A 27,962-nucleotide genomic window follows, 5' to 3' on the forward strand; every position below is an offset into this window, starting at 1 on the left:
GAGAGAGTAGTGATAAAAGCATTGTTACACAAATGATAGGTCTTATGTTTGAGTCCATATGTGAGCGTCATGTATATGATATAATATAATAATTTTTTTCCTAATTTTAGATAAAATAATAAGAGTCTTTAACATTCAAATTTATTGTTTTAGGTGTCACCAATAAAAAATTATATTATCTGCAAGGCCTCAAATCATCTCCCTCCTTGTTAATGTTGCAAAGATTAACAAGGCAAATGCCTGAGAGGGAACAATTAGTTCACTTGCATCACCAAGCAAAGTTTCTTCTTTGGATGGATCACAAGAAGGATGAATCCTTTATCAGTGGTGGCTACATCCACAAGAATTAGATACAAGAAGAAAAGAAATGCCAATGCTGGTCACATCTCCAATTACAAAACAGTATCACAGTGCCAATAAGCAAACCTTTCAACCTCAGAACATCTAGTCTGAGTGTAGCAGGCAAAGCAAAGAATGCTTCACCTCAATCACTCTTTGAGGGGAAGAACACCTCACAGTCAATAGAACTGCAGCAGATTCGTCTAGCCAAACCTCCATTTGACTAAAGTATCAAAGCAAATGCATATCAGTAACAGGTTTTTAGATGATGCTTTATTTGTATTCCACAAACATGACAAAGCACTGAAAGAAGGTGAGATCATATAATTGCTGAGGCAATACAGTCTTTTACTTCATCTATACTTCTAACCAGACAAGAAATAACGTCGACGAAAGCACCATAAGAATGCATACATGATACACTCATCAAACTGAGTGCAACCGTGAAGGAAGAGAATCGATGAAGGAATCACAGCAAAGAATTAGTCCGCCGTTGCTCAGCAGACGAAGTATCCAACGACGAGGGCCGACAACGAGGCGAGGACGGCAGCGGGTGCAGCCAGGGTGGCAGCGGCGCCAGAGGAAGGGCCAGGGGCGGGAGCGTCGGTAGCGACAGCCTTCTCCACCAAGGAAGATGCCGCGACGACAGCCATCACGGCGACAGCGAAGAGCCTGAGCTTAAGACCAGCTTCCATTGTTGGTAACGACAAAGGTTGATTTCAGAAGGATGAGAATAAGAGACAAGTGGGAATGCCTTCATGTGGTGGTGCGGTGGATTTATACGGTAGAGAGAGGTAGGAGTTGGAAGGGAAGAGGAAGGAAGGAAGGAAGCTGTCATGGTTGGAGGAACGGCTGTGGAAGAAAGGAAGGAATGAGTGGCTGTGAACGGCGATGGGCGCATGTCGACGACTGGGTGTAGGGAAGAGACGTGCGGCCAACCTTTCATATATATATATATATACACACTTTTTTTGACCAAATTCTAATTTTATTTTCCTTGGGATGTAATGTTGGTTGTCATCAGAATTTACATGAAGCTTAACTTGATATGATATAGGCATCAAAAAGAGTATCTTATACTTTGTTGGCATGGAATATGAAATAATGTAATTTTCCTTGTTTGATATATAACTATAGTTTTATTTTCAAACGTACGTTGGTCTTTAATTTCTCAATTAGATTAATCCATAAAATCTAAAATGAGTTAGCAGTAATGTTTTCATATCATGATTTCTTATTGGATTTGATCCTCAATCTCAAACATATTGATTGTTGTAATGAAGGCCAACTTCAAAGAACATAATACATGGTATCACTATATGAATCACCAACTAGGAAATGTGGGTAGGAAATAAGTATAAGAAGACTGACGTCTACATATGTCATTTGGGGATTCGAAGGGTAGGAGAAAAATATCTTGTTTGGGTGATTTTCTAAAAAAATTATTGGTATTTCTATTTTTTTACTAGTTTTAGACTGTTATAGTATTTTTATTTAACTCATTTGTAATATTTTTTAATATTTATTAAGGCATTGAAAGGATATTAGTATTTGTTATTTTTTTATTATTTTCAATTTAAACTTTAAATATTCTTAAGGTATCCCATTGTAAATAGATATATATATGTCCTTAATTTATAACTTAATTTTAATAAAATATTTTTATTCATTTCCTATAACTTTTTTTCTTGACTTAATTTTAATAAAATCTTTTCATTCATTTCCTATAACTCTTTTTTTCCACCTCTTTTACTCCTCTTAATCGCCTAAGGTGATGTAAAAAGATGAAAAATAAAATAGATGATAAAATGAGACAAACTAAAGATTGAATAGGAGGTAAGAAATATTTTTTATATTTATTATAGTAATTTAACTTTTTAAGGGTTATGTACATATATCTTTTATGTCATTAATATTAACCTGAAAAATATGAATAGTATAATATTATTTGAAAAGATTGTGAATAATAAGCAATTATGAATAGTAAAAAAGAAATTCTAAATAGTAAGTTATGTATTGAAAATATTATAAATGTTATTAAAAAAATACTATAAGTTACATCTTATTATGTCTTTTTGGTTGTTATTGCTTGTAGATCATTATAATATATTTTTTTTTATGCTTTTAGTTAGTTTAATTGAGGATAAAAGTTTATTTATATTATTTATAATATTTTCAAGTAAGTTTTATTATATTTTTATTATGATATCAAAATATTATAATAAATTAATTTTAATTTTTTATTTAGATGTTTTATTCTTAAATTGTTATAAATACATATTTGAATCATAGTATGATATATCAAATAATTATTTTGTATATTTTGATTTCATTTATCTCATCTATAATATTTTCAAGTATGTTTTATATCATTTTCATTCTGATAGTAACATATCAAAAAATCATAATATATGGAAAATTTATGAGGAACAATTTAAATATTTTTTAATTAAAAAATATTTTCCCAAAAAAATATAGGGGTACTAATAAGAAAATACCTAGAGAAATCGCCTATCCATTTTACCCATTTACGGTTTTCCATTTCCTCTATATGAAGAGACCAATCACTAGAAAGGTAGAAAAGAGTGGTAGAGAAGAACCTTTAACTATCGAGCAGCGCCTCAGATCGAACTCTCCTTGTGCGGTGCAAACGATAGTCATCCATCTCGGAACACACGGAGCACGACGCCGAGCAGGTTTCGAGTGCGATGGAAGCGGCATCGGGGGCGGCGGCCGGAGACGTAGAGAGCAGTGCTGCTGTGAATCGCTGGACGGTGTCGACGAACTGGATCGTCACCGGGGGATCCCTCCATGACGCCATATCCTTCGAGACTTCCGAGGAGGACGCCCCCACCGCCCCCGGGATCTCGACGCCTCTTATTCTCCTCAGGCCCCCGGCAGACGCGGCGGCTGAGGAGGAAGAGCTCGGCTTCCTTCCCTGCGAGGTGACGGGTAAGTCCACTGACCTTGACATTATCTTTGGTAGATTGTGCAATACATCAAATTGGCAAACGATTGTAGTGGATGATATGAGGGGAGGCTTTGATCTTATATGATTTCCGATGCAACAATATTTTTGGTTGATTCGATGTGGGCTTCCGTGATGTGGGGCTCCATTGATGTCTGGAACCAATTATACTGAAGTATTTCGGGAATTCTTCTTTTGGATCCTTCCAATCCACAGAATTTTAGGGTTTCAAGTTCATTGGAACGAGTATCTGCAACCAGTTAACTAATATCTGAGGTTGATTTTTAGATATATCCTTCTCTCAACCAAGCTTATATGGTTCTGGTGCCATCAAGTTCCCCTTCTTTCTCATCAATTAGGATTCGTGCTATCTTCTTTATGTGTGTCAGTGTGAGAAATGACATGAAAGAGTTCTACTAAATAATTACGTATGATATATACTACAATACTCAATTTTAGGTGTGTCAGAGGGAGGGAGGGAGAGCAATCGATAAAAAATGTTTATTTAGTGATGAAGCTAACCCTAATTCTGGTTCCATCAAGTTCCCCTTTTTGGTCATCAAGCAATTTCCCCCCTCGTTTGGCAATTGACTCTAGGATCCTTTTCTGCAGTGGCAATTGCTTCCCTAAGATTTCCTAGGTAGTTGCTCGAGATGGGATGTACACTTTTCTTTATGAAATTGCTTGGTCAAGATATAGTCGTGGGTTAGGATATGTTCCGCTCAACAAGGGCTTCTCTAGTTTGAGAGTGAGGAACTTCCATGATAATACACAAGGTAAAAGAAGCAATACTGGGAATAAGGAAAAAAGGTATGCCTTTATGCTTTAACAGTTCTCATATATGTACAAGAGTTGTGGGAGAAAAATTTGCTGTTTAGAGATCTGTCGTCCAATGAAATCTTTACTAGACGAGGTAACTAGAATTTTCCATACAAATTCTTATAACAAAATAACTTGTCTTCCTGTTCTATTCGAGTATTAGGATTCTTAGATCCAATTAGATGCAATATAAATATAGAGTTTTTCTATAACATCAACTAAACATATTGAAACATAATACATATAAATATAATTGAATAATGAAAAATATAACTCTATTATCGCCAAGAGTTGCGGGAGGCTTGGACTTTTTTTTTCCTTACTTGGCTGCAAGTGGACTGGAAGCTTTTCTCCATCCATCTTCACTAGGATTGGCTGTCCATTTCTACCTTTAGCTGGATGGACCTCTTTTGCTTATCTTGAGCCATGAAGTAGTCCTCCATTGATTAGTTATTGTGTTACATATTGCTCTATTACGCCCATATCTTGCTAAACTGGCCTTCTTGTGCTGAATCCTGCTGAACCAACGTGCGAGGATTGTACCTAGCTATAAGACCCGTATTTTTGCCATTTGATGCCCCAGTAGGTTGATTTATGATTGAATAAACTCCTGCAAAGCTGCAAACTGATGTGAGTCCAGGTTTGGACCACATGCTGATTGGTACCTATTATAAATTATAATAAAACTATGACATATATGCTTTGTGGTGACAAGCATCACTTGAAAATTTTAATTTATTAATTACCTATAGAAGTGCCAATTATCTTTTTCAGTCGCCACCAGCAACTCTCTCTCTCTCTCTCTCTCTCTCTCTCTCTCTGCAGTCTCTCCTCCCTGTTTAATCTGTTCTTGTTTTCTTTTCTTCCTCATTATATGATCGTGGTTCAATACTCATGATACTACCTCCCACATCCATGTAATCCAATCTCAATTTATGATTATATTTGATCAGTTTAGGCACAAGTCCAGCTTGAGCCTAGTTTATGTGTGGTGCCAAGCCTTTTATTGAGTTTTAGATTATTATAATTTGTTGCATTTATTTTGTCATCATTCTACTTAGGATAAGTTATCCAGACATCCATTATTATAAACTAATTCCTATATGCTAGAGTTTATTTGAACATGAATGGTAGTCAAAATTAAAGTTATAGAAAAGGTATTAGGCTCATTGGCTGTTTATTGACTTGGTCTTAAGATCACTTAGATGAACTAATAATTGGAGCATATGAGAGAAGCTCGTGACAGAAATATTCACTTGAATTGGTTTCTTGTGAAAAGAATATCATCTGCCAGTTGTGTTTTGTGCATTCTCTATCTGTTCATTGTTTAATAATTCTGTTCTTCCTCATTTTACATCTATAACTTTCATGTCATCTGTGTTCAACAACAAAACCACACATCTCTATGATGAAATCATTTAAAAATTATGAAGTTATATCAGTTCAGGTGTTATTATTTGAATTTAAATACTCATGGGAAGCAAGAATAATAAAGTTATATCAGTACTTCAGATTGCTTGTTTTGACTTTGTGGACAGAAGCATTTATCGGCTGTAACTCAACTTATTGAGGTTTGTGTACCTTCCTAGACTATATGGATGCACTTCTTCTGAGAACTATAGTTTGTTAAAGCACCAATGCATTACTGAATCATTGCATCTTTCTCAAACAGCAGCCATCTTTTCGTTCTTTAGCTAATTTAGCAATTATTTGCTCTGCTGCAGTTTGTTTGAATAGAAAATATGAAATACATAGGATATATGCTCGCAGTACAGCTCGGGTATACGAGGTATACTATGCCACAGACAAGCAGAATAAATGCAAGGAATATCTGTGCACTGTGCGCTGTGGTGTTGCTTCTGAAGAAGTGACACCATCTTCTGATGTGGTTTCTTTCGAATGTGAGAATGGAAGTTATGCAACTTCAGATAAACAAGACAAGATGTCTCTTGCTGATAGTAATAGTAGCAATGAGGATGGTTGGGTAGAAGTGAAGATACCTGACACCCCTTCACATGATCACAAAATTAATGTTCTATCAAGGAAAATTGATGGAAATTCCAACACAGATTGTCAGGTAATTATGGTTTCGTACCATTTTATTATGCGTCACTTTGTTTGTCATTTTATTCTTAGTTTCTTACAACTTGTGACTTGCAGATATATTATGAGGCAACAGCTGATATTTCAGATGCCAGTCCTTGTATGTCTGTCACACTACGCTTCCTGTCACTTAATACCAAGACTTGTGTCCATGTGTCAGAGATTTACATATATGCTGACCCTGTTGAAACCGACACTCCATGTGCTCCTGTCAGTATGGGGGAAAATTTTGGAGGAAATTCTCTATTAGCCATGTTTATGCCAAGTCTTTTGCAATTATCTAAATCGGGAACTAGCACACAAGACAATTTTTTTGGTGCCTCGGCATTGCGTAAGTATCAGTATGGTGTGCAAAAGGAAGCCGAGCTAGTAAGCTCAGATATGGCAGTTGTTATGCCACAAGAAGCAACATCTGATAAGGTAGATTGTACACTGGGGCTTGATCAGAAACAGGTTCAGTTAAAACCAGAAAATACATTTTCCACATCAGACCAGAGGATAACCAACCAAGAAGTACCATCTTGCTCGGTGGATCAAAAATTGAATCAAGTACGTGATCAGAGTGAGATAAAACCAGAAAACATGCAGTTGGGATCTAATCAGAAAATAACAGAGAGAGAACCATCTTCAAGTACCTCTATACAGGAAACCAAGGCAAGAACTGAAAATGTACAATCAACATATAGTGAGAAACAAATTGGTCTTGTTCATATGTCAAAATCATCTGCTCAACAAGAATACAAAGCAGGTGATCGTATTGAAAGGGTTCTGGATGAACTTGTTTCGAGGGTGACAAGAATAGAAGCATTCTGTTCAAGATTTGAGGAAAGCTTGTTAAAGCCGCTCAGTTGCATCGAGACAAGACTTCAGAACCTGGAGAGGCTATTTCACACTGCAGGAGGTCAGTTTCCTCGACAAGGTGCATGTACAAGGATATCAGCCCCAGAATTTTCATCCGATTTAGAAAATGACAGTTTGAACCCTTCACCTGCATCAGGGGATAACGATAAGGATGATACTGTTCTTCATGATCCACCATTACCAGTTGATGCCATGCTGCATCCATCATTACCGGCTTCTGGTGTTACAGGCTGTGTCCCGGATTCTAGGATATACCCAGGTCTGGTACTTAAGGCACCTGAATTCTCCAACGAAGATGATGAATGTTTAAAGTATGATGCTGGTCTAGCTTCTGATGCTAATTGTAGTCAGGATAAGAAGCTTTGTTCCACAGGCAACAAAGATTCTGAGGGTATTAAAGATGATGTGAGTTTAGCTTCTGACTTGAACTGTAGTGAAGATAAGAAGCTTTCATCTTTTGACCACGCATTAGCTTCGGCATTGCAAGCATTTTTAAGCTCAAAGCCCAACGCGACTGTGATGGAACCTTACGAGCTTTGTGCTGGTGATGAAAGTGTTCTCAATCCTTCTCTTATTAAAGTTCTCTCTAATGGAGCTGACACTTCTGTCAGCACATTGAATGAAGTAAAGGACACCACGGTTAGTGACTCTTCATTTCCAGTTTCAGGAGCTTCTGAAAGGTCTGTCAGAAATCCTGAATGCGATACTGGTTGTAGTATACGAGGCATCTCAGAGGTCTCTGCTGCTTTAGATGGCTCATCAACACCTGCTGATGCTTTGGTCTCTTTTTTGCCTGCCCCTGTGATGGATTCAGGTTTGATATTCAAGGCACCTGAGTTTTCAAGTGATGAAGATGAGTTTGATAATTATGATGATACGACAGAGACTAATAGTCATAATTTCCATGAAGATGAAGCATACATGCGCATGGATGGTGAAGCGGTCTCTGATTTAGTGGCTTTTCTTTCCTCGGAGAAGCTCAAGACTTCCAACTGCACTTCGAATCTGGTAGCCATTTCATCTGACCCTTACAATGTTGATAAGAGTGAAACATCTTCATTAGTGGTTGGAGTTCCATGTGAAGGAGCTGATGGACTGGACACCCAAAATCATGGAATCAGTACGAAAGATACTGATCTCAGCATCTTGACTACTAAAACTGGTTTGGACTGCAAATGTGATGAAGACGAGCACTGGCTCGAGAGAGCAAGTACCAGTCCCCTTGGGTGTTCCTTGGAAAAGAGAGGCGACAAAGTGAAACTACATGGATATCATTCCACTTCGGCAACTGCATCAGAGGGAAGACTTCTCACGGAGGATCTGTCTCATAATGTGAGTTTTATATCAGATTGTAGTGCTAGCAAGGATTGGCAAGGAGGTCTACTTAATGACAGTGATGATGATCAAGTAGATCCTGGTGGAGCAAGCCTGATCGAACTTGGTAACGGATGGTCCAAGAGCAGTAGCACATTCGCAAGCTTGGTCACCAATTCCATCAAAAAGAAAGATCAGGTTGGCGTCATGGATTCATCAGCTTCCACTGCTGACCACTACGATGGGCAAGCTGCAAATGAAACTGGAAGTATTCATGAGAACACGACGAGTGCCGCTGGCCAAAGCAACGTTGCTTCAAGTGCCAATGACTCCAGCAGTCCCAACGATAATTATGCAGGCTGTAGACTCGAACAAACACCGACTTCAGCTTCATCCTCTGATGATCCAATTTGGGATGTCACGTTTGTTCCTGAAAGAGATTGGAGCAGCGGAGTTCCACTACAAGTTTTGCTGGGCGAATCATGCGATGATGAGGTTCAAGACTCTGCTGCCATAGATGCCACTGAGTACTGTATCGCAACAGATCAGCTTCTCGAAGGGATGGAGAACCTTAGCCTTACAGGCGACACTTCTGACTTACGCAATGACTCTGGCTGCATCAATCAACAAAACTTCCCTAGTTTAATATAGACTGCAAAGAACCGAATAACTGTGTTCAGATGTTTATTGGGTATAAATTTGGTATCAGAATTTAGCATGAAAATAAAGGTAAAGAAGGCACAACAAGACACTCTGTATCGGGACAAGCAGTAGAAAGCTCTATTTGTGGGCATCTGATTCTGTTAAAATCTCATCCCATAACACGTAAGTCCTAACCTAGAAATAATTGATGATAATGATGGGAATCGAAGTCCGACTAGTAATTATACATGAAATAGGAATAGTATATAATTATATTTTGCTTTTTATTTCGTTTTGATTGAGAATGGTCAACATAAATATCGGAGATTACTATTTAAAATTCTCATTTTTTACTATTTATAATTTTATTTTTTTTATATATATATATATATATATATATATATATATATATATATATATATATATATATATATGCATAAATATTCCTTTTTCTCTTTCTATATATATAAATATTTTATTTTGTTTTTCTTCCTTCTTAAATATTATTTTTTAACACGAGTTCCGTGTCGGACCAAATCTCGAAGACCGAGAATTCAACGTCACCACTTCCATCTTCGTCTTCCTCGGCACCGCTCTTCTTCTCCTTGGCAGACTGGCCTGTTGCTTCGGCTTCCGTCCGTTTTACTTCCGGCTTCTCAGGTGAATCAAGACTTCCTTCTCGATCTGAAGTCGCCATGTATCTCCGTTCTTCTTGTAATTGTTATTTTTGGGCACAATGTCGTGGTCGATGAGTAGAATGTATCGAAGGGATTTTATGCCCGGCCTGCGTCGATGCTACTTCATGCTTGCTCGTAAAGAACACACAGAAACCTCAAGTGGTTGATGGATGGGACCTATTACGCACGAAGGGTCAGAAAGGGATTAAACAAGTCCAAGCAAAAGTAGGCATGGATCCCACTTGTTATATCGATTTCAGCATGTTGCCCTAACATTTAGTTTTAGATCGAGTTGTGAATACTGGTTTTCCTGGTGGAAGAAACTTGAAATCTGTGCTCTACTCTGCTCGTTCTTTGTTTGGCGTTTATGTTTCATCACAACTATTTTAGTCATGGCACAAAATTTTAGTGCTTTGTGGAGCCCACACACTTTAGGCCCAAGTAATTTGTGGGCATTGCTGAAGCATCACCATCCAAATGGAGTCATGTCTCTTGGTTCGATTGAGTCTAGATTAGACTTTGAAGATTTTCTATAGGATATAGTCTCATTATTAGTTGATGTTTTATATTTTGTTTTATTGAAAATATGATAAGATATGATCCTATCTCTAACAGGTTCTTGATTACTTGTTACTTTTTAGATGACACATGAGGTAGAATCAGTATGTTATGCAATATCAGAAGTGGTTAAACAAGGTCTTGTGCCCTTCCTTCTTTTCATATGACAAGTGTTTCTTTAATCTTTCTAATCTTCTTCTGATCCAGTTTGTCATCTTCTCACATTTTCACTCTCTTTATGACTTGATATCTATAGTATCATCTTAATTTAAGAATTTTACTATTTTAACATGGTGAGATTTTGCACCATTTGATTGGGAAAGACAATATTGACTTTGTGTGTTTTTCTAATTCAATTAGGACTAAAACTTCTGTCAGACAGGAGGGCTGAGTTGGAATTGAATCAAATTTTGACTTGGAGATGGTGTCATATGGCCGATGAATGAATCTTCTGATCACTCATAAAAAGATGCTAATCAAGTTCTCATCACAATTTTACTTCTGCATTAATAAGTCCCTCTTGTATCTTCAAAATGATCCAACCATTGTTGTTTGAGGCCTTAAAAAGATTTAGTTGAACTCTTGATTTGAACTATTGTATCTTTCTCTATTTATTGATTGGTGTCCTAAAGGCCAATCATAAATATTGAGATTCATACATTATGACACACTTAGTGCCCCTTTTTCTTACCAAAATTGATATCTAATTGGACTTAGGGGTGAAATTAGTTTATTTGTGAGAAATTAGTTTATAAATTGGAAAGTGTGGACTTTGGCAAATAGAGATTCAATCATTTGTGAGAAATTGGGTAGGGGATATTGTTTATTTGATAGGACAGCTTTATAAACGTGACTTGGCATGGAAATGAACCTAAAACTAATAACCCATTTGGATGAGATTATAACACTCTGATTAGTCCTACATCGGAAGTGGGCAAGACTAATATTGACTTATAAAGGTCTGATGGATATACTATATCAACTTCAGTTTAAGTATTTTGACCAATGGTTTAGATGAAATGAAGTTGGTAGGTCAGTTATTTATTAGGCCTGGGTCATGAAAAGAGAATATTGTAACATCCTGATTAATCCCATATCAAAAGTGAGCAATATTTAGGGTAACTTATAAGAGTTTGATGAGTATATAATTATCAACCTCAATTTAAGTATTAAGTATTTTGGCTAATGGTTCAGGTTCAATGAAGTTAATAGGCCAGTTAGTCTTTCAAGTTTGAGTCATGACAGGGATAGCTCTATTGGCATTGGCATCCATACTTTTTTTTTAACTACAATGTAGAAGTATAATAGTGGCTAATTCAACATGACTACATTTCCAAATCGTTTGATTTTTATTCTTGCTAATAACTAATTCACAACTGACTTAAGCTGTTCTAGGGCCATGCTTGTAAAGGTTAATAATGTTTGTTATTTGAAAGTTCCCTTGAATTACTCCTTTTATTAAGTACAACAGCAGTTTCAGTAGTGCTTGTATGTGACATGAGATGTTGCTTACTTTTGTCCTGAACATTAGCTATGAAGCTTATCAAATTGGTTATTTGCAGAAATGGATGGTGTCACTAGCTCAGGCTTGTTTCCATTGCAGCGTTGCAAAATTATCCACCTGGTTTGTTTTAATTAAATTTTTTTCCTAATTACTCTTGTATCAAAGAGACTTCTTTTGACCTCAAAGTTTAGTCAATTATGCAATGCATATGTAGGTTAGGCATGCACAAGGTATTCATAATAAGGGACATGAAAAGGACCATAGAGCATACTCATCTCCAGAATTCTTTGATGCGCACCTTACTCCACTGGGATGGGATCAGGTACGTTTGATACTTTTTTGTAGTCATATGTGCAATTTATGTTCATTAGAGATTTTGTGAGAGAATTCATTGTACCACTCAATAAGCTCATTGTAACAGACTTATTGGGCAGCAAATAGGCCAGTATCGATTGGTACTAATTGGTAAGCTTGTTGCTGAATACCCATATCCTGTTTTCAAAATAACAATAGTTCACAGCTATATCTCTTTCCCTCCTTCGCCACATTCTCTTCTTCGTGTTGCCACCGCCCTTCTCCTCCTACTGATACGTGTCATCACCTCCTCCTTTCCGCATCCTCCTCTTCCTTCTCTTCCACCTCCTCCTCCTCCTCTGGCCAGACTTGTGACAGTCAACATGGAGGTGGATCTGATACATTATACACCGAACCGTACTGCTACAACACCAGGCTGCTTAAGAACTGGCATTGGTACCTTTCTAAGATTTGAAATCTTGGAACTAGTAAACAACCAAAGCTAGCACCTATTTCGTGACAAAGTTTGGAACCATATATGAGATGTGGTAGGAAAATACACTATTGTGCTCTAAAGAAAGATGACCCGAGGTTAAATTAATCAAAGTTATAATTGTTGTGTGAAATGCAATTTGGAGGATTTAGAATTTATATGGTGAAACTATGAAAGTGCATGTAGATGTCAAATTTCTGCATGATTCTGTTACTTGGATAAAAGTGTTACTTGGTGGAGTGCTAATAGCACAGGTTCAATTACAGAGTTGGGTTAGAAATGGGTGTTGCAGATTCAATCAGGTTTTCAATAAACTGCAAGAAAAAATTCAAGAGGCCTTCATGCAAAGTGAGATCAAGAAGTATGTCTATTTTTAAGAAAGATTGATATATGTATGCTATGAGACATGAATAGTTTGTGAGAGCAAATAGATAAAATTCGTTCAGATAAAAACTTCTAACCGACATAAATATGCTCGAGTTACAGTTTATTAATTTTGTATGGTAATATATATGCTTCTTGAGTTTATTCTGGCATCTTTGTTGTTATCAGATGTTCTTTTACTCTTACGATCTTAGGTTACTTTTACAGGTTGATAATCTCCGTAAACACATTAAATCTTGTGGCTTATCAAAGAGAATTGAATTGGTTATTGCATCCCCTTTGTTAAGGTATATTTTGTCCAATTTTCTTGTTTGCACTTAAGTACAAAGAAGCACTAAGAGCGCATGTCAAAGCCATGTACTTAACTTCCTATATGTTTTGAAAATATTGCTATGACTTATTGAGTTTCTTATATTTCCCATCTGGTATTTTGGATTTTAAGCATTATATTTCTTTTGCTTAGGACATCAAAGGTTCTGCCATGGGATCAGATATTCAAGGCATATGATTTACATGATGTGCTGGCATGAATTGATTTATAAATCTTTAAGTGTACTAACAAGGATTTCTGCTGTTTATTAGCATGAAACATTGTAGTGTTTATAGTCTATGGGGCCAGTGTTAGTTTGATTTTGCTATAGTCACTCTGTCATGCAAAGTTGATTCCAAATACGTCCTATGGATTTTGAGTCTAAATCAAGCCTATTTAAAAAAGAAGGATCTAAAGGAGTAAGAAAAACTTTTTTGGTTTTGAATTTAATGTGATCCTCCTTGTGTATTTACCATTTCAATTGCTGTTGAATTGTAAATCTCCAGTGATTACCTACACACATATAAGCTTCTGATGTGAATGGAATATTTGTAAACAGTTGAGGTTTTTCTTTTAAGTTGTTTGTCTTCGTGACCTGAAGAGTAGTTTGTGATCTTAACTTTTTAGTAGCTCAGGAGGGCTGAATGCCCATTCAGTTTTAGAGAATTACTATGTTAGTCCATTGTCATGACCTTACAAGTAATTTTATAACAAATTGTTATAAAAAGCTAATTGAATAGGTCATAATTATTATGTGAAAATTTAATGTCAGGATTAAAATTAAGTATGATAGATCCAAGACAGAAGGTACGTACCTTCTAAACATGATACTTTGGATGTCGCAATGCAACGCACAGTGATCTGCATGCATCATGAATATGCAGAAAAATGAAATCAGACTCTCATTCTCCTCTCTTCCTTTTAATCATTTTTTATATTATCTTCTTATTTTCCGGTCCACTCAGTATTATTGTAATTGATGGCCCTTCCTTTTACTCTTTTCTTATATTCTCTTCTTATTTTCAAGACCACTCAGTATCATTATAATTGATGGAGTAGGGACCTATCGAGAGGTGAGAGAAGAAATCTCTATGATCATAATATGATCTATGGAAGGTTTCACATATATATATAGGTGAGAATAGAGGATCTAAGAAAGGTAATTATGAGAGTTCCTCTCATCAAGGTCATCTCTTAAGATATTCTGATATAAATGGACTTTTTTATTGATCAATGATCTTAATTAGAATCCAATTATATTCTTTGTATTCTTAAACTTTGGAAAGCATTTATAAGCACGTAAATTTAAAAAAAAGTCAATAAATCTAATAAATATAATAATACTAATTAAATCTGATAAGCAATACGAGTTATAACGATTGTATATTATCAATATCATACTTCATTCTATATACTACAATACTGTTAGTATTTCATAATGCAGTCCAAAACAATCCTTGTAAATTGTAAGTTATAAACTACATCTTCTCTAATAAAACAAGTAACATGGAGTGACTCATAGATGTAAATGTATATAATCTCAACGAATTCATAAAACTATATTTTATTATAATATTTAATTGTATTGTAGTTGTAAATTCAAGATTCATATTGATTTTGTACAAATAATCGTATAGAATTTTATAACCAATTTTAATTGAATAATAAATATACTGAGTTTATCACTGTCAAAAGAAAGATGATATCCTAATAATTTTAGATAAAGTAATAAAATTTTTAAAATTATTGAAATATGACATGCATCCGTAAGATTCATTAGATGAATCGTCTCTAGGCATAGGTGATAAGTATTCATTACTATCGCTTACGCTTTAAGATTATTCCCTGTAATGATAATCTCATATGTTCTTTTAGTTTTGAGTTAAAATAACTCTCTGTATATTATTGGTAACATAAGCTGAAGTATTAGAATCAATCCATCAAATATTAAAATGAGATTTCTGAAATGCTTGATTCGAAACATACAAAGGTCAGCTTATACCTTTTTCTTTCAAACAAAACTTTATAGTCCTCTTCACATTGACCTTTTATGCTATAGGAGTAGTATTTTAATGTGTATTTTTTTTTTATGAGTTTGCATAACATTTATAAGTTCAACTAATTTATTTGATAAATTATGCTTTAATCTTTTATTGTTATCAACTCCTTGAAGAATACATAAAATATTATGAGTCTTTGCTACTTTAATCTTAATTCTTCCTAAACATATATACTAGTCAGCTCATTTAAATTTTACTTATCATTTATTTGTATTGTAGTGAATTTTAAATGAGTCAAACAAGGAAGAAAAATAATTAATAATAAATTATACATGAAGAACTCATCTACATTCATATCCAATGTCTTTTAAGTTTTACAGTTTTGTTAGTCATAACGATGATATGTCATAAAATTCCTCGAGCATCGTAATACTGAGTTATAGTCAAATCTTTCATTAAGGTGTCAGTTAATGACTTATCAATAATTTTAAATCAGTTTTTTAATATTCTAATGCATTAGTTATATTATGTAATGAAGTCTGAATATTATTAGTAATTATTAAAATTGAGCCAATTAGATATTTTTTAATTATTTATTTTAATTATTTGTCTTGCAGAACTTTCAGCATTTGAGTGTGTGATCCTTTCAACAAATAAGATCAATATCTAACTCTCAATGTAAATTGCACGTACTCAAGTCATTTATAATAATTTAATTTAGAAAATATCGGATACTAAAAACATAAAAATGCAATGAAGGAAGTGCCATTGTAACAAAGGAATACAATATTAATACTTTAAGTTTTTTAATAAATATTGAACTATTAATATCATCTGTTTTTTATTTTTGGGTAAAATATTGACATATTTAGTGTTGACACAAGATTTTATCATTATGGAGGATTGATAATATATTTATGAAATAATATTATTATATTTGGATATATAATAATAAACTACAAGGATATCTAAAAATAAAATCATTTTACCCTGTTATATAATTATTTGAAGTAGATTTTCTTTTAAGATTATTTAAATCTCATTATATATCATTGTGAATATTATTTTTCTTAATATCATCTAAAGAATTACTCTCTCAAACTTAGTGCTTAAACTTCACTTTAGTGACAATGATATATGAGAGTTTAATTTCCCTGCGACTACCTAGATCTTCATGGGACTAACCTATCTCGGTTATAGGGTTTGTGATTAATCTTAATTTTGTTGGGTTTCTGTTACGTTGAGTTCGTTTCTCATCAGTGCATCAAGGGAATGTAGGTAAATTGTGATTTCAATAAAGATATAAAGATGTTACAGGACAATGCAAACTGCAGTTGGAGTGTTTGGAGGTGATGGCTATGATGATGGAGTCAACAACACACCTCCTTTAATGGTCGAAAATACTGGAGATAGTGATCGCCCTGCAATTTCAAGTTTGAACTGCCCACCATTTGTGGTAGTTGAAGACTGTCGAGAGCGCTTGGTATGCCTTGGTCTTTTATTCCCCTTTTTTGAAACCTCAATTTCATAAGAGTACTCTTATTGCCTAGTTTATCATCTGTTCGTTTTCGCTGTGGAGTAGTAAGTCTTCCAGCATATATGCCACGAGTTTTTACATGATGTATTCTCGTCTCATGCTTGCCCTCCTTGAATGATTCTTCTCTTGGATTAAATTTATTAGGCTGCACCTACAATTTGATGGAATTTGACATTTTCCATAAAGTCAAGTTTCACTTTGGATTCTGCTTTCTCACTAATTTTCAAGATTTCTCTCCATTTGCAATAAGAGTGTTTTAATTAGTTAAAAAATGTTTTCTTAATCAAAGTACCAATTCTTATCCTGTAATGGTGATTGCAGGGAGTTAACCCTTGCGATAAGCGGCGAAGTATAAGCGAGTATCAGAAACTTTTTCCCGCAATTGATTTTTCTTTGGCAAGTATTTAATTCTTTTAGTGTTTGGTTGATGGATGTGTAATGTGTATACTATAAAGTAGTAGAAATTTATGCAAAGCTTTCATCTTTATTGGTGTATGATATGTGTGTGATTCGGGCTCTCTTTCCAGATAGAAAATGATGAAGACATCCTGTGGAAAGCTGATATCAGAGAGACAGATGAAGAGGTTGCAGCTCGAGGAGTGAAGTTTATTAGCTGGTGAGTCATCAACTGTTATGAATTCCATTTTGCATTTCTTCTTTCTTCTCAAGTTCATTATTTTCTAGTTTCTTATGATTATGTTGATAAGGAAAATGATGGTGATGATATCGTGGTTAGATAAATATTACTTGCTTATAAATACTTTTTATAATCTCGACGAGAAAGATTAATGTTCTTCTCTGTCCCATGGTAACTAATTGTAACTTTGCCTCTCTCTCCATTTGATGGCATTGGATTACCTCTTTTTCCGCCAAGAAAGCTTTTTAATTTCTTTTCTTTTCTTTTCGTAAGATGCCAATTCAGAATTCCTATCTTAGACTTGGATCACACATGAACCTGAACCTTTGTGTGTGAAGAGCTCAGTATAAGTATCGATGAACTGGTCGGTGTAGTTTATTCTGCCTTTTTTTTCTTTTCCTTTCCCAAAGGAGCTCAATTAGAAGAACTGAAAAGTCATTTTGCGTTATTAGAGGAAAAATAGCATCCTGGTTGAAGTTCTTGGTTGGCCAGTTTTGATCATGGCAATCAGGCAAGAAATAAATTCTGCTTGACAAAGAAAAAAAAACATGAAATTACATTAAGCTTGTTTCATCTTATATCCCTCAACATAACATTCTTTTTTGTTTACTTCAAAGGTTGTGTACACTTAAAGAGAAGGAGATTGCTGTTGTAACCCATAGCGCCTTCTTGTTTCAAACCTTGCAAACGTTTGGTGGCGACTGCCATCCCATCATTAAGGAGGAAATCAGCAAACAGTAAGTGGTCATTATGTTATTTTTATTTTAGTTGTAATATGATATGTAATATGATAAGTCTTAAGATATCTGTTTGAGCAACATCTTTTTGGAATACAAGCGAGAAACTTTTTGAGTCCAGGAATAAAAGACTATCTTATCTTAACCTAACCCAACCTAATTTAGACTCTCATCACTTTGGTCTAGAAAGTAATGCTACCATGAGTAAGGATTTAATCCTTTAATATTTTGAATGAAGATAGGCCAGAATCTTATTTATGACCCTTATCAATTGCAAATGCATCCAAAATTTTCTGGCTATCAATGTTGCAAAGGATGTAATGAATTTGCTCATATTCTCTTACACAGATTTGGGAATTGTGAGCTCCGATCCATGCTGTTGGTTGACAGAAGGTAAGAGTTTATAGTCGGTCAGTGAATTTGATGCACTTATATGGTGTTAACTATGCTTTGTTTCGAAAATGGTGTGTTTGATGCCACTAATGTCTTTACTATTATTTATGCATCAGTGTTGCATGCAGTACTTGTTCTTAAGGGGCCATTATGACCAACATTCTTTTCCTTAGGGAATCAAACCAAGCATATACCTTCAATACTTTCGACATGGATGCGATGATGATTCCCTACAATATATACATGTATGCATTGGATCTAAATTACGAATGAGCAAGAACAAATCCAAATCTATAGATCTAATCCAAAGCAAAGAATCTGAATCACACGATACTCTGTTCTCAGTCTAAATAAAAGAATCTAAGTAAAACCTATCATTATTTCTTCTCCCAACCAAATGCTTCTGCTATCATGGAATGGAATGGAATGGAACGGAACGAGATGATCGCGTCATCCATCAATCAAGATTTGTGAATTTCAAAGCATCTCCCTGCGGGTGGCGTAGCTGTACCTGGACCGCTGGATGTTGTCGCGCCGCTTCTTGTAGAGCACCGCCCCCACGGCCAGCACCGCCACCCCCAGTATGATCCCCGCCGCGATCCCCGCCTTTTTACCCCCGCTCATGCCTCCCTCTCCTCCTCCTCCTCCGACTTCGTCCACATCTGCCCGGACATCCGCGCTTCCCGGTCTCGGCGCGGGGGAAGGCGCCGTGGACGGGGTCGGTGCGGGAGAGAGCGTCTCCGGCGGTGGCGCTGGAGGGGATCCAAGGGTTCCCGGCGACGGGGACGGGGATGGAGTCTTCGATACGGGAGACGTCGGCGAGGGTGCGGGAGGCGATCGAAGGGGACCCCCGGAGACAGGCGAGGGCGAGGGTGAGATCTGGGACGAGGTCAGATCGGCCATCGAGATGATGAGGACAACGATGGAGATAACCGAGAGAGCAAGCAATGACGGTGGCGAGGAGAGCGCCATCGATGCCAGGAGAGCCGACAGTTGCAGATCTGATGCAGAAAAAGGTGATGTACCGTTTCGCCCTGCGACGTTTATAGTAGGGCGACGCTGGAGTACGGTCACCTCTGGCATACAGCTGCGCCGATACCGACCCGATAAAGAGAAGGATCCTATGCAACAAAATATTCGACCTAGCGGTCCATTACACGATCAGAACCGTTCATCACTAAGTCGGTGCAAGTCTCACCATCATCATAAATGCCCACGTCCGTCAGTTGGAACTTATATACGTTGTCTCTTGGAGGGGATCTGAATTGGTCCTGCACTGGACGAGGGTGTATGCGGAGTCGCACACGGGAGCCGCACTATTCTCACGCCAACAACCTGAGGAGACTACTGTCGCGTTATACGCGTGCCACGTGAGCGTGGGTAATCGTGTTCCATGGTAAAAGGGGTGAGGATATAGAAACGGTTCAACTTGGTCAGCAGGTTTGGTTCACGTGGAGATGGCAATTTCAATCACGACCCAATGGACCGATCCAATCTGACACGATCAAACCGGGTTTGATCAATTTTGACCAACTTGACCAAGATATATATTGGTCAAGCGGTTCTTTTTAGATTCCAGATCGAGATGCGGTATTTGAACGGTCAGGATTGAGTAAAACCCATCCGGAGTCGGTTCATCTTAATCCTAGAAGAGGGGTTGTGCGAGGAGAGGGCGAAGCGGAGGCGAAGCGAAGATGATCGAGGTGGTGTTGAACGATCGGTTGGGGAAGAAGGTGCGGGTGAAGTGCAACGACGACGACACGATCGGCGACCTCAAGAAGTTGGTGGCGGCGCAGACTGGCACCCGCGCTGACAAGATCCGCATCCAGAAGTGGTACAACGTCTACAAGGACCACATCACCCTCAAGGACTACGAGATCCACGACGGCATGGGCCTCGAGCTCTACTACAGCTAAAAGGGTCTCCCTTTCTTCTCTTCTTTGATTTGTTCTTGTTGTTCTAATTTTAGGTTTAGAGATCTGCTCTCTAATATAAATCTTAATCGAAGAATATTTCTATGATTCTTATATAAAAATGTGTAGAAATTTTCTTCTGCATGTTTTAGGGTTTCTATGGACAAAGGTTGGTGGAATTTAATTTTTGTGATCATCAAAATCTTGAATTGTTATATGTTTTTTATTCTGAAATAGTAAAAAAATGTTGTGCTTCATAGGGTTTCATGGATTCTGTGGTTCTAAAATTGTAGGTGCTAGATATGCTGCTGGATATCCTCCTGTTCTAAGAAGATGGCGTAGGACAAACTAAACATAAGATAGTGTTTCTTGGATTTTTGTGGTTTTCATACTGAGCGTCGATATACCATATTAATCCAACCGCACAGAGATTCTAATTCATGGTAAGAACTATTCAACTTCTTCAGTTAAAATGACGGTGAGCGATCGATGTCCCTATTGAGACATCCGGAATTGGTTAGTGCATTGTTGCACAAGTGATAGGTCTTCGAGTCCACTTGCGAGAGTCCGAATTAGTTAAATGCATTTGATGCAATGAAAATTTTTAATTGAAAAAAAAGAAAAATGATGGTGAGTGAATAATAATTTGGAGTCCTAAGGGCTTGATTCTGATTATGATGATAGTGCCATGATGCGAACGAACAACATATCTACTTATAATGTGAACATGTAGTGCCATTGATGACTTTGTATACAGATTCAAGGAACAAGCTGAGCCACTTGAGGATGGATATAGTTCCCTTGAACATGGCCCATGACCCAAGGATATCTAGAGAGAGATTGAGTTTAAGGAGAAATAAATAAATAAATTGGCAATTTATTGTTTGTGGTGGCATGGCAAAAAGGGAGTATGAAACATCTGACAGAACTCTGAAAGTTACCCTAGGCCTTTGCTACCTCCATGATGTCCTCTTGGTCACATTCTAGTTTTGGAAGTAAGCTAGATTATGTTGTTTGACGTGGTTCATGGTACATTGGGTAGTCTGCTTATATAACACTGTCGACTCATTTATTGGATCTCCAAGTTCATTGTTGCTTAAACCGTCAGTCCGGGCTGTGGTGAAGAATGGACTTGTCCATCGGGTTCTGTTTGTCTTATTTCTCACATGGACTTGATGTTTTGATTTCCATTCTGTCCACCCTGTCTCATGGCCTAAATCACTTGACTTCTATGGATATTAGTATCAATTACAAGGTGCACGCTTTCCCAAATTAGATAATACATTAGCTATAAAACCTTTAGCTTAGATGCTCAAGATTTTGCAGCTTGTGCATACTAAGACTTCTCATTAGTATGCTTTATTTGCATTCCTTTGCGCTTAAAGATTGCCAAAGTAGAGTCTGCATACTGCTTTAGCGACTGACTATGGCATATGCTTGTTTCTGCTTTTTTTACTATGTTACGCTTGTTTCTGCTTTGGCTATTACTGGCATGCACATTTTTTATTGCTTATTTGATATTTGAATCCGTGGTAAAGAAGACACAGGCTATGATTTATGCATCATCGTCTTTATTATACTTATCTGTGGCTTTACTGACACATATCGTTACAGATTTCAGTCCTTTACGCTGACAAATGTGCGTTCAATGCAGGTCGGTTGGTTGATCCGAGTGCGCGTAGCCCAACTAGATGAGGGCATCAATCTATCTATCTTTCATATATACAATAGCTATGTTGGTACAAGTACATTCTGACTATTTAGTGTGCTGCTGGTCAGTCTAGAAATGTAATAATGGCTTATGAAACATATGTTTGATGATAATATATGTTTGGTATTTGGTTTGCTTCTTGATCTTCAGTTTCCGATACCCTTGTGGGTTCATACTGTTATCTTCTTGCATATGTTATCTTCTTGCATACCCTAAAACCAAATGGAAGTAATGCATTTCTTGGATTTGGGTTTGGACAAAAACTATTTGAATTCGAGCTTGCGTTTATTTGTACGTGATAAGCAGCACAGTGATGGATCTAAACTGAAGGATTACAATGACATTACTAGTCATTACAACTTTGAGGATCCCAATCACATCATAGCTTATCACAATTTTGATATATGCAACCAAGTCATTGTGATTATAGGTTTTGCCATTGAAACCAATATGTTGTGCTGCTCGATCTTATAAGCACAAAATAACAGGAACCAACTAATTTCATGCATGATGAGTATGGAGTTCAAATTTGAAAAGATCATATCTAATTCTAAATTGATTAGATAGTTGGAAAGTCAAGATCACTCTTCTCCTCGAGTCATCTTACGATCGACAAAATCATATTGATCTATGTGTTAGTTAATTTTGTTGATAAATATTTCGATTTTTTATAATAAAGTTTTAGGTTCAAATTTTATCTTTGTCACTTATTTTATGTACCACTAAGCTTGTGATGATGGGTGAACAGAGCTTATGAGATCCATTACGTTCTGTGGCATTTAAAGACGGTTCAGTTCATAGAGCACAATGAAAAGAATCATTAAAATGCAAGAAATAGCTGAATCGAATCACACGATCTTGCCTTGCACAATAGGTCATTAGGTAGAGAGAGAGGACTAATCACGTATTATCCCTTTTAGTTATCTATCTTTTAATGTCTTTACGTTAATATCTCTATAGTTACAAAGTGAAATATTTAAGTTTATTTATCCTAATATCATCGGTTTTATCGATGAAAACATGAAAATAAAAGGTTAAAATGTAATTTTAATGTTCTAATTGGTGATGACGGATGACGTAGGTGACGGAAGATAGTATCGCTAGGAGCCGCGGATGATTGTTATGAATGAGGAGAACAGTGACGAGAGTTAAGGGTTGCTCTGCATCTGTATCGACGTAAACGTAATTGTCGAGTGGTAAAAGAGCCACATGACATATGCATCAGCACCGATGCCAATGCAAAGCCTTGGCATCTGCATCTGCAAATACAAAGTGATGTCGCTTGATAATTATGTCGACGTTAACACAGATGTAGAGTGGTCCTCACCTCTCGTCATCACTTTCTTCATCCACGATAGTCATCCGTGGCCCCAATGATATCGTCGTTCGTTACCACCAACTAAAACGTTAAATTATTATTTTATCTTTTATTTTTATATTTTTATTAGTAAAACCAACGATTTTAGAATAAATAGATTTAGATACCAATATTATTTTTTAAAAAATATAAAAATTAAAAATATTAAAGATATTTAATTATAAAAAAGATAATATATAATTAGCCCTAAAGAGTATGCGAACTTTAGAGACGGCTTCATAATTTGTGTGGAGCAGCCGAAAGAAAGATGGCCACAATCATCTCTTATCTGACATAATGTAGTACTATAATCATCTCTTCATAAGTTGTTTCGTGGGCCCAAAAGCAATAGCAATCATCCAACAAGTCTGTCACTTCCAACTGTTAGCAACTTGATGTGTTATATGGTATGTGTAGGAAAGGGGCAATGGCCTCGATCATGCTATGACAAAGACGATGACTTTAAATAGTCAATTACAACACGCAATTTGCTAAAGACATCGAACAAGATGTAAGTTAATTGGGTTCGGAGAAAATGACATCAATGTCAAGCACTAACGTTCCTCATCCTTTAGATTAAATAGCATGATCTTTTATATAAATGATTTTTATATTAAAGACATAGATCTTTTATATAAATAATTTTTAATCATATACACAATTAGAGAGACTAAGAAGCGTGATGACGATAAATAAGCATCATTGTTTGAATTTTATAATTGATTATACTAGTAAATATTTGTTAGAAAAAAAAAAATCGTTGACGTCTTAGTCAGCTCAATGTAGTCCGAGCTTGTCAACACGAGATTTGTCCAAGGTAGTTTTAAAATGGTTCCAAGATAGATTTGAGATGACTTTAAGGTAGTTTCGAGGTGAGTGGAAGTATTGTACTCCGGATGTGTCATCTTAATGAAAATTAAGGTTGGAGGAGATTTTTCAACTCAATCGGAGATTCGAATAATTCGAGAGTGAGTCCCTCGCTCTTTGTTTATAATATATTTTTATAGAAGAAAAGAAAGTTTATAATTCTCCTTTTGTAATTCTTTATACACTTATTTAATTAATTAAATCAATATTATAAGTAATACGGACACCATCAACTTAGCAGATATATATATATATATATATATATATATATATATATATATATATATATATTGTTATATTGAGTGATTTATCATTGTTTTATTAGAATGATTGGATTTATCAAAATCAATAACAATGAAAAACAATATAATCAATCTTAAATAATTAAAATTTATGAATATTTATATTATTGTTGTATTGGACTCATCCTTTATGGAGTTTGAACTTTTTTGCACGCAATTGACATCACAAAACAATTCAACGAGTCCAACAACACAATGACTTGTCAACATCCACTTGTCAAGTAAATAAATGTTCGGAGAAATAAGAAAACCCATATGTGTCAACCGAAAGGAGTCATAGAGAATAATAATGTGAGTCCCTATCGAGCTCACATCGCATATGAATGAATGTCACTTTGCTATGCTAACAAAGTCAATTACTTTGCATAATTGATTGGTCGTATGTATGAATGTATGTTACTTTTTCATAGTCCCTAATAATATTTCGTTTCGATATATAAGATGAATCAGTCTAATTATAATTTTTGAATGGATTATGATATTTTTCAAACCTCCACAAAGATATTTAAACTTATACAAAAAAATATATACAAAAATTATAATCTATATAAAAGCATCATTATTCTTCATATGAATTAGCTCATCTTCGATGAGATTTTAAATATGTATTCTTATTAGTTTGAAAATAAGAATGAGTTAAAAAAACCTAAATTTTATATAAGTTATATTATTTTTAAAATCTCTATAAAACTATTATAGGATTATATAAAAATAAACTCGATTCATCTTCAAGATGAATCTATCCAATGATAAAGAGATTAGATTATTATTATAAGAATTTTTGGAACTAAGAAAAAAGAGAGATATTTATGGAGAAAATAAAAAAAAAACCTCTATAAAAAAAGTTCAAAATGAAATTTTTTTCTATTTGATTAAAAAATGAGTAAATACTTACTCGAACCAATCTACCTGAAAACCACGTTCTCTTATCTCTGCACGGCCTATCACCGACGATGACTTATTGCAACTCCAATCGACTCTTCGCGACGTGGCCCCCACCCAGCTAGTGCAGAGCTTTCCGGCCCCCACCGCTGATACGCCCTCTTCCCTCATTCGTCGCGTCGCGTCCACGTCACACGCGTACCTCTCTTCCGGTCGCTGCTTTTTGTGGTGCACGACCCCCCGTCCGGAACGACGATCACCGTCCGATGCTGAGCGTTATTGTGCGCCGTCCCATCGGACGGTGCTCGCCTCTCGCAGCCACTTCCAAGTGTATTTTGATCACCAAAGCGATCCGATTCACGCATTCAAGAAAGGTGCGCCCCGCGATTAATTTGATAGGGGCGGTCACCCGAGGAAGACGAGTACGGATCGAAGGAAGTTCAAGATTCGTGGAGATCCCATCCGTCCGATTGGAAGACCGCCTGATCTGACCGTCCACGTCGTCAAATTTGTGAGGGAATATTCCCGGTAGGATTGGCACCCGCTTCGCTTTATAGTATGCCAAGCTACGATGTGCATAAGCAGCGGTTTAGAGAGAGAGAGTGTGTGTGAGAGAAAGGGGTGATTTTGGACCGTAGAGGTCGAATCGGAGCGCTATGAGCGGCCCATTGATGAGGGACTACGAGATCGGGGAGGAGATCGGGCGGGGGCGGTTTGGGGTGGTGCGGCGGTGCAGATCGGCGGCCACGGGGGAAGAGTTCGCCCTGAAGTCGATCGAGAAGTGCCTCCTCGCCGACGCCGTCGACCGCGAGTGCGCGGAACGGGAGCCCAAGGTCCACCACCTCGCCGCCTCCGGCAACCCTCACGCGGTGCAGATCCACGCCGCCTACGAGGACGAGGCGTGGGTGCACCTCGTGGTGGAGCTCCTCGATGGACCAGACCTCTGCGACCGGATCGCCGCCCGAGGGGGGACGCCTTTCGCGGAGCCGGAGGCGGCGGCGTTGGTGGCCTCGCTGGCTGAGGCCGTGGCGGCGTGCCACCGGGGAGGGGTGGCGCACCGGGACGTGAAGCCGGACAACGTGCTCTTCGACGCGAGGGGCCGGCCCAAGCTGGCCGACTTCGGGTCGGCGGAGTGCTTCGTGGGCGACGGCGGGGACCGGGTGCCGATGAAGGGCATCGTGGGGACGCCGTGGTACGTCGCGCCGGAGGTGGTGGCCGGCAAGTTCTACGGGGAGAAGGTGGACGTTTGGAGCTTGGGGGTGGTGATGTACATGTTGCTGGCGGGGGGGTTGCCGCCCTTCTACGGAGAGACAGCGGCGGAGACCTTCGAGGCGGTGTCGAGGGCCAATCTGCGGTTCCCGCCGAGGGTCTTCCGTTCGGTGTCTCCGGCAGCGAAAGACCTGCTGCGGCGGATGCTCTGCAAGGACGTCTCCAGAAGGTTCTCCGCCGATCAAGTCCTCAGTTAGTACTCATTGATCTCTCTTCCAGCTTCTTTCCTAACAAGATTTCACCGATTTAAGCGTTTGTTAGCTCTGATTTCTCGGATCTTTAGGACTTCATTTATTTTCTTTATTTAAGGGATTATTCCAATAAAAAACTGCGATTTTTCCCTTCAATTTGTTCGATCATTGCGAAAATTGTTCTGAGAAATCATTCTTTCAGATTTTTCTTCTGTTTATGAATCTAATTTCGATCACCAATAAAGTCCAAAAACGCAATATAATTATTTATGATGCTAAGATTTTGATTCTTGGATTGCAACAACAGGGCATCCATGGATCACAAATGGAGGAATGAGTCCAGCAGAAGGAGCAACCCGAGATGCATCGCTCTCCGTCGAGAGGCACGACGGTACTCTTTTGGCCTGCGTCGCTTGTGACTGAGTCCGTGGAGATCGCCATTTTGCGTGAGGTGCGGTGGATCTTCTCCACCAGAGTGTACATAGTAATGTAAAAGCTTCAGTCACCGTCCCTTTTCTCATGTATAAAGCGGAGCTTTTGCCTTGCATTCCAAGACAGGGGATTCGACAGGTGCACTCTCTTATTCTCTTCCAGAAGGCGAAGGCGAAGGTGAGCTGCCGGAAAACTCTACTAACCATTCCTTCTTCACCTCGGCCTGGTTTGGCAGGTACCTTCAAAACCAGATGCTGCATGGAGGTGTTTTGAGCCTTGGCATGCACTTGGACACCTGTGGTCTGTATGCCACTGGGAAAAGCTTGCCCCTTCCCATGGACGCTTGATTGCTGTGGTTCACAGTTCAAGGAGCTTGCCCTTGCTTGGCACTTGTGAGTACCTGCCATGGCATGTTGCTTTGATACCTATTTGCTCTCGATGATACTTTATCTGATCCCCAGTCATATC

At 37.4% G+C, this 27,962-nt stretch overlaps 5 protein-coding genes across 6 annotated transcripts; 4 read left to right on the forward strand and 1 right to left on the reverse strand.

Annotated features, from left to right (window-relative positions):
• The first annotated feature begins 2,933 nt into the window (after window positions 1–2,933).
• Window positions 2,934–9,151, forward strand: LOC135636834 (uncharacterized). Of its 2 annotated transcripts, XM_065148919.1 has the most exons (4): window positions 2,934–3,291; window positions 5,851–6,203; window positions 6,287–7,904; window positions 8,001–9,151. In XM_065148919.1, exons 1-4 carry the CDS (start codon window positions 3,048–3,050, stop codon window positions 9,053–9,055), a joined length of 3,270 nt encoding a protein of 1,089 aa, XP_065004991.1. In that variant the 5' UTR covers window positions 2,934–3,047; the 3' UTR covers window positions 9,056–9,151. The 2 variants fall into 2 exon arrangements, with proteins under 2 accessions (XP_065004991.1, XP_065004990.1); XM_065148918.1 differs by having other exon boundaries at window positions 6,287–9,151.
• Window positions 9,152–9,585: 434 nt separating this feature from the next.
• LOC135636817 (phosphoglycerate mutase-like protein 2) lies at window positions 9,586–18,770 on the forward strand. The gene is made up of 10 exons (XM_065148883.1): window positions 9,586–9,706; window positions 10,365–10,419; window positions 11,844–11,905; window positions 12,000–12,107; window positions 13,164–13,243; window positions 16,584–16,749; window positions 17,125–17,199; window positions 17,331–17,419; window positions 18,058–18,177; window positions 18,526–18,770. The coding sequence occupies exons 2-10, from the start codon at window positions 10,365–10,367 to the stop codon at window positions 18,572–18,574; spliced, it is 804 nt and encodes a 267-aa protein (XP_065004955.1). The 5' UTR covers window positions 9,586–9,706; the 3' UTR covers window positions 18,575–18,770.
• A 277-nt stretch (window positions 18,771–19,047) lies between these two features.
• LOC103983373 (early nodulin-20) lies at window positions 19,048–19,542 on the reverse strand. The gene has a single exon (XM_009400594.3). It carries the CDS (start codon window positions 19,540–19,542, stop codon window positions 19,048–19,050), a length of 495 nt encoding a protein of 164 aa, XP_009398869.2.
• A 645-nt stretch (window positions 19,543–20,187) lies between these two features.
• LOC103982470 (ubiquitin-like protein 5) lies at window positions 20,188–22,337 on the forward strand. Its single transcript, XM_065148882.1, has 2 exons — window positions 20,188–20,490; window positions 22,138–22,337. The coding sequence occupies exon 1, from the start codon at window positions 20,265–20,267 to the stop codon at window positions 20,484–20,486; it is 222 nt and encodes a 73-aa protein (XP_065004954.1). The 5' UTR covers window positions 20,188–20,264; the 3' UTR covers window positions 20,487–20,490; window positions 22,138–22,337.
• Window positions 22,338–25,974: 3,637 nt separating this feature from the next.
• On the forward strand, window positions 25,975–27,946 carry LOC103982471 (phosphoenolpyruvate carboxylase kinase 2-like). Its single transcript, XM_009399403.3, has 2 exons — window positions 25,975–27,063; window positions 27,370–27,946. Exons 1-2 carry the CDS (start codon window positions 26,259–26,261, stop codon window positions 27,483–27,485), a joined length of 921 nt encoding a protein of 306 aa, XP_009397678.2. The 5' UTR covers window positions 25,975–26,258; the 3' UTR covers window positions 27,486–27,946.
• The last annotated feature ends 16 nt before the right edge of the window (window positions 27,947–27,962 follow it).

This window comes from Musa acuminata, chromosome BXJ3-4 (genome assembly GCF_036884655.1).
Source record: "Musa acuminata AAA Group cultivar baxijiao chromosome BXJ3-4, Cavendish_Baxijiao_AAA, whole genome shotgun sequence".
Classification (NCBI taxonomy): Eukaryota; Viridiplantae; Streptophyta; class Magnoliopsida; order Zingiberales; family Musaceae; genus Musa; species Musa acuminata.

Coding starts and splice junctions, on each gene's coding strand:
- LOC135636834 (XM_065148918.1), top strand. CDS start 3,048: ATGGAAGCGGCATCGGGGGCGGCGGCCGGAGACGTAGAGAGCAGTGCT. Junction 3,292..5,850: donor CCTTCCCTGCGAGGTGACGG/GTAAGTCCACTG, acceptor GCTCTGCTGCAG/TTTGTTTGAATAGAAAATAT. Junction 6,204..6,286: donor ATTCCAACACAGATTGTCAG/GTAATTATGGTT, acceptor TGTGACTTGCAG/ATATATTATGAGGCAACAGC.
- LOC135636817 (XM_065148883.1), top strand. CDS start 10,365: ATGACACATGAGGTAGAATCAGTATGTTATGCAATATCAGAAGTGGTT. Junction 11,906..11,999: donor GTTGCAAAATTATCCACCTG/GTTTGTTTTAAT, acceptor ATGCATATGTAG/GTTAGGCATGCACAAGGTAT. Junction 13,244..16,583: donor ATTGCATCCCCTTTGTTAAG/GTATATTTTGTC, acceptor AAGATGTTACAG/GACAATGCAAACTGCAGTTG.
- LOC103983373 (XM_009400594.3), bottom strand. CDS start 19,542: ATGGCGCTCTCCTCGCCACCGTCATTGCTTGCTCTCTCGGTTATCTCC.
- LOC103982470 (XM_065148882.1), top strand. CDS start 20,265: ATGATCGAGGTGGTGTTGAACGATCGGTTGGGGAAGAAGGTGCGGGTG.
- LOC103982471 (XM_009399403.3), top strand. CDS start 26,259: ATGAGCGGCCCATTGATGAGGGACTACGAGATCGGGGAGGAGATCGGG. Junction 27,064..27,369: donor CTCCGCCGATCAAGTCCTCA/GTTAGTACTCAT, acceptor TTGCAACAACAG/GGCATCCATGGATCACAAAT.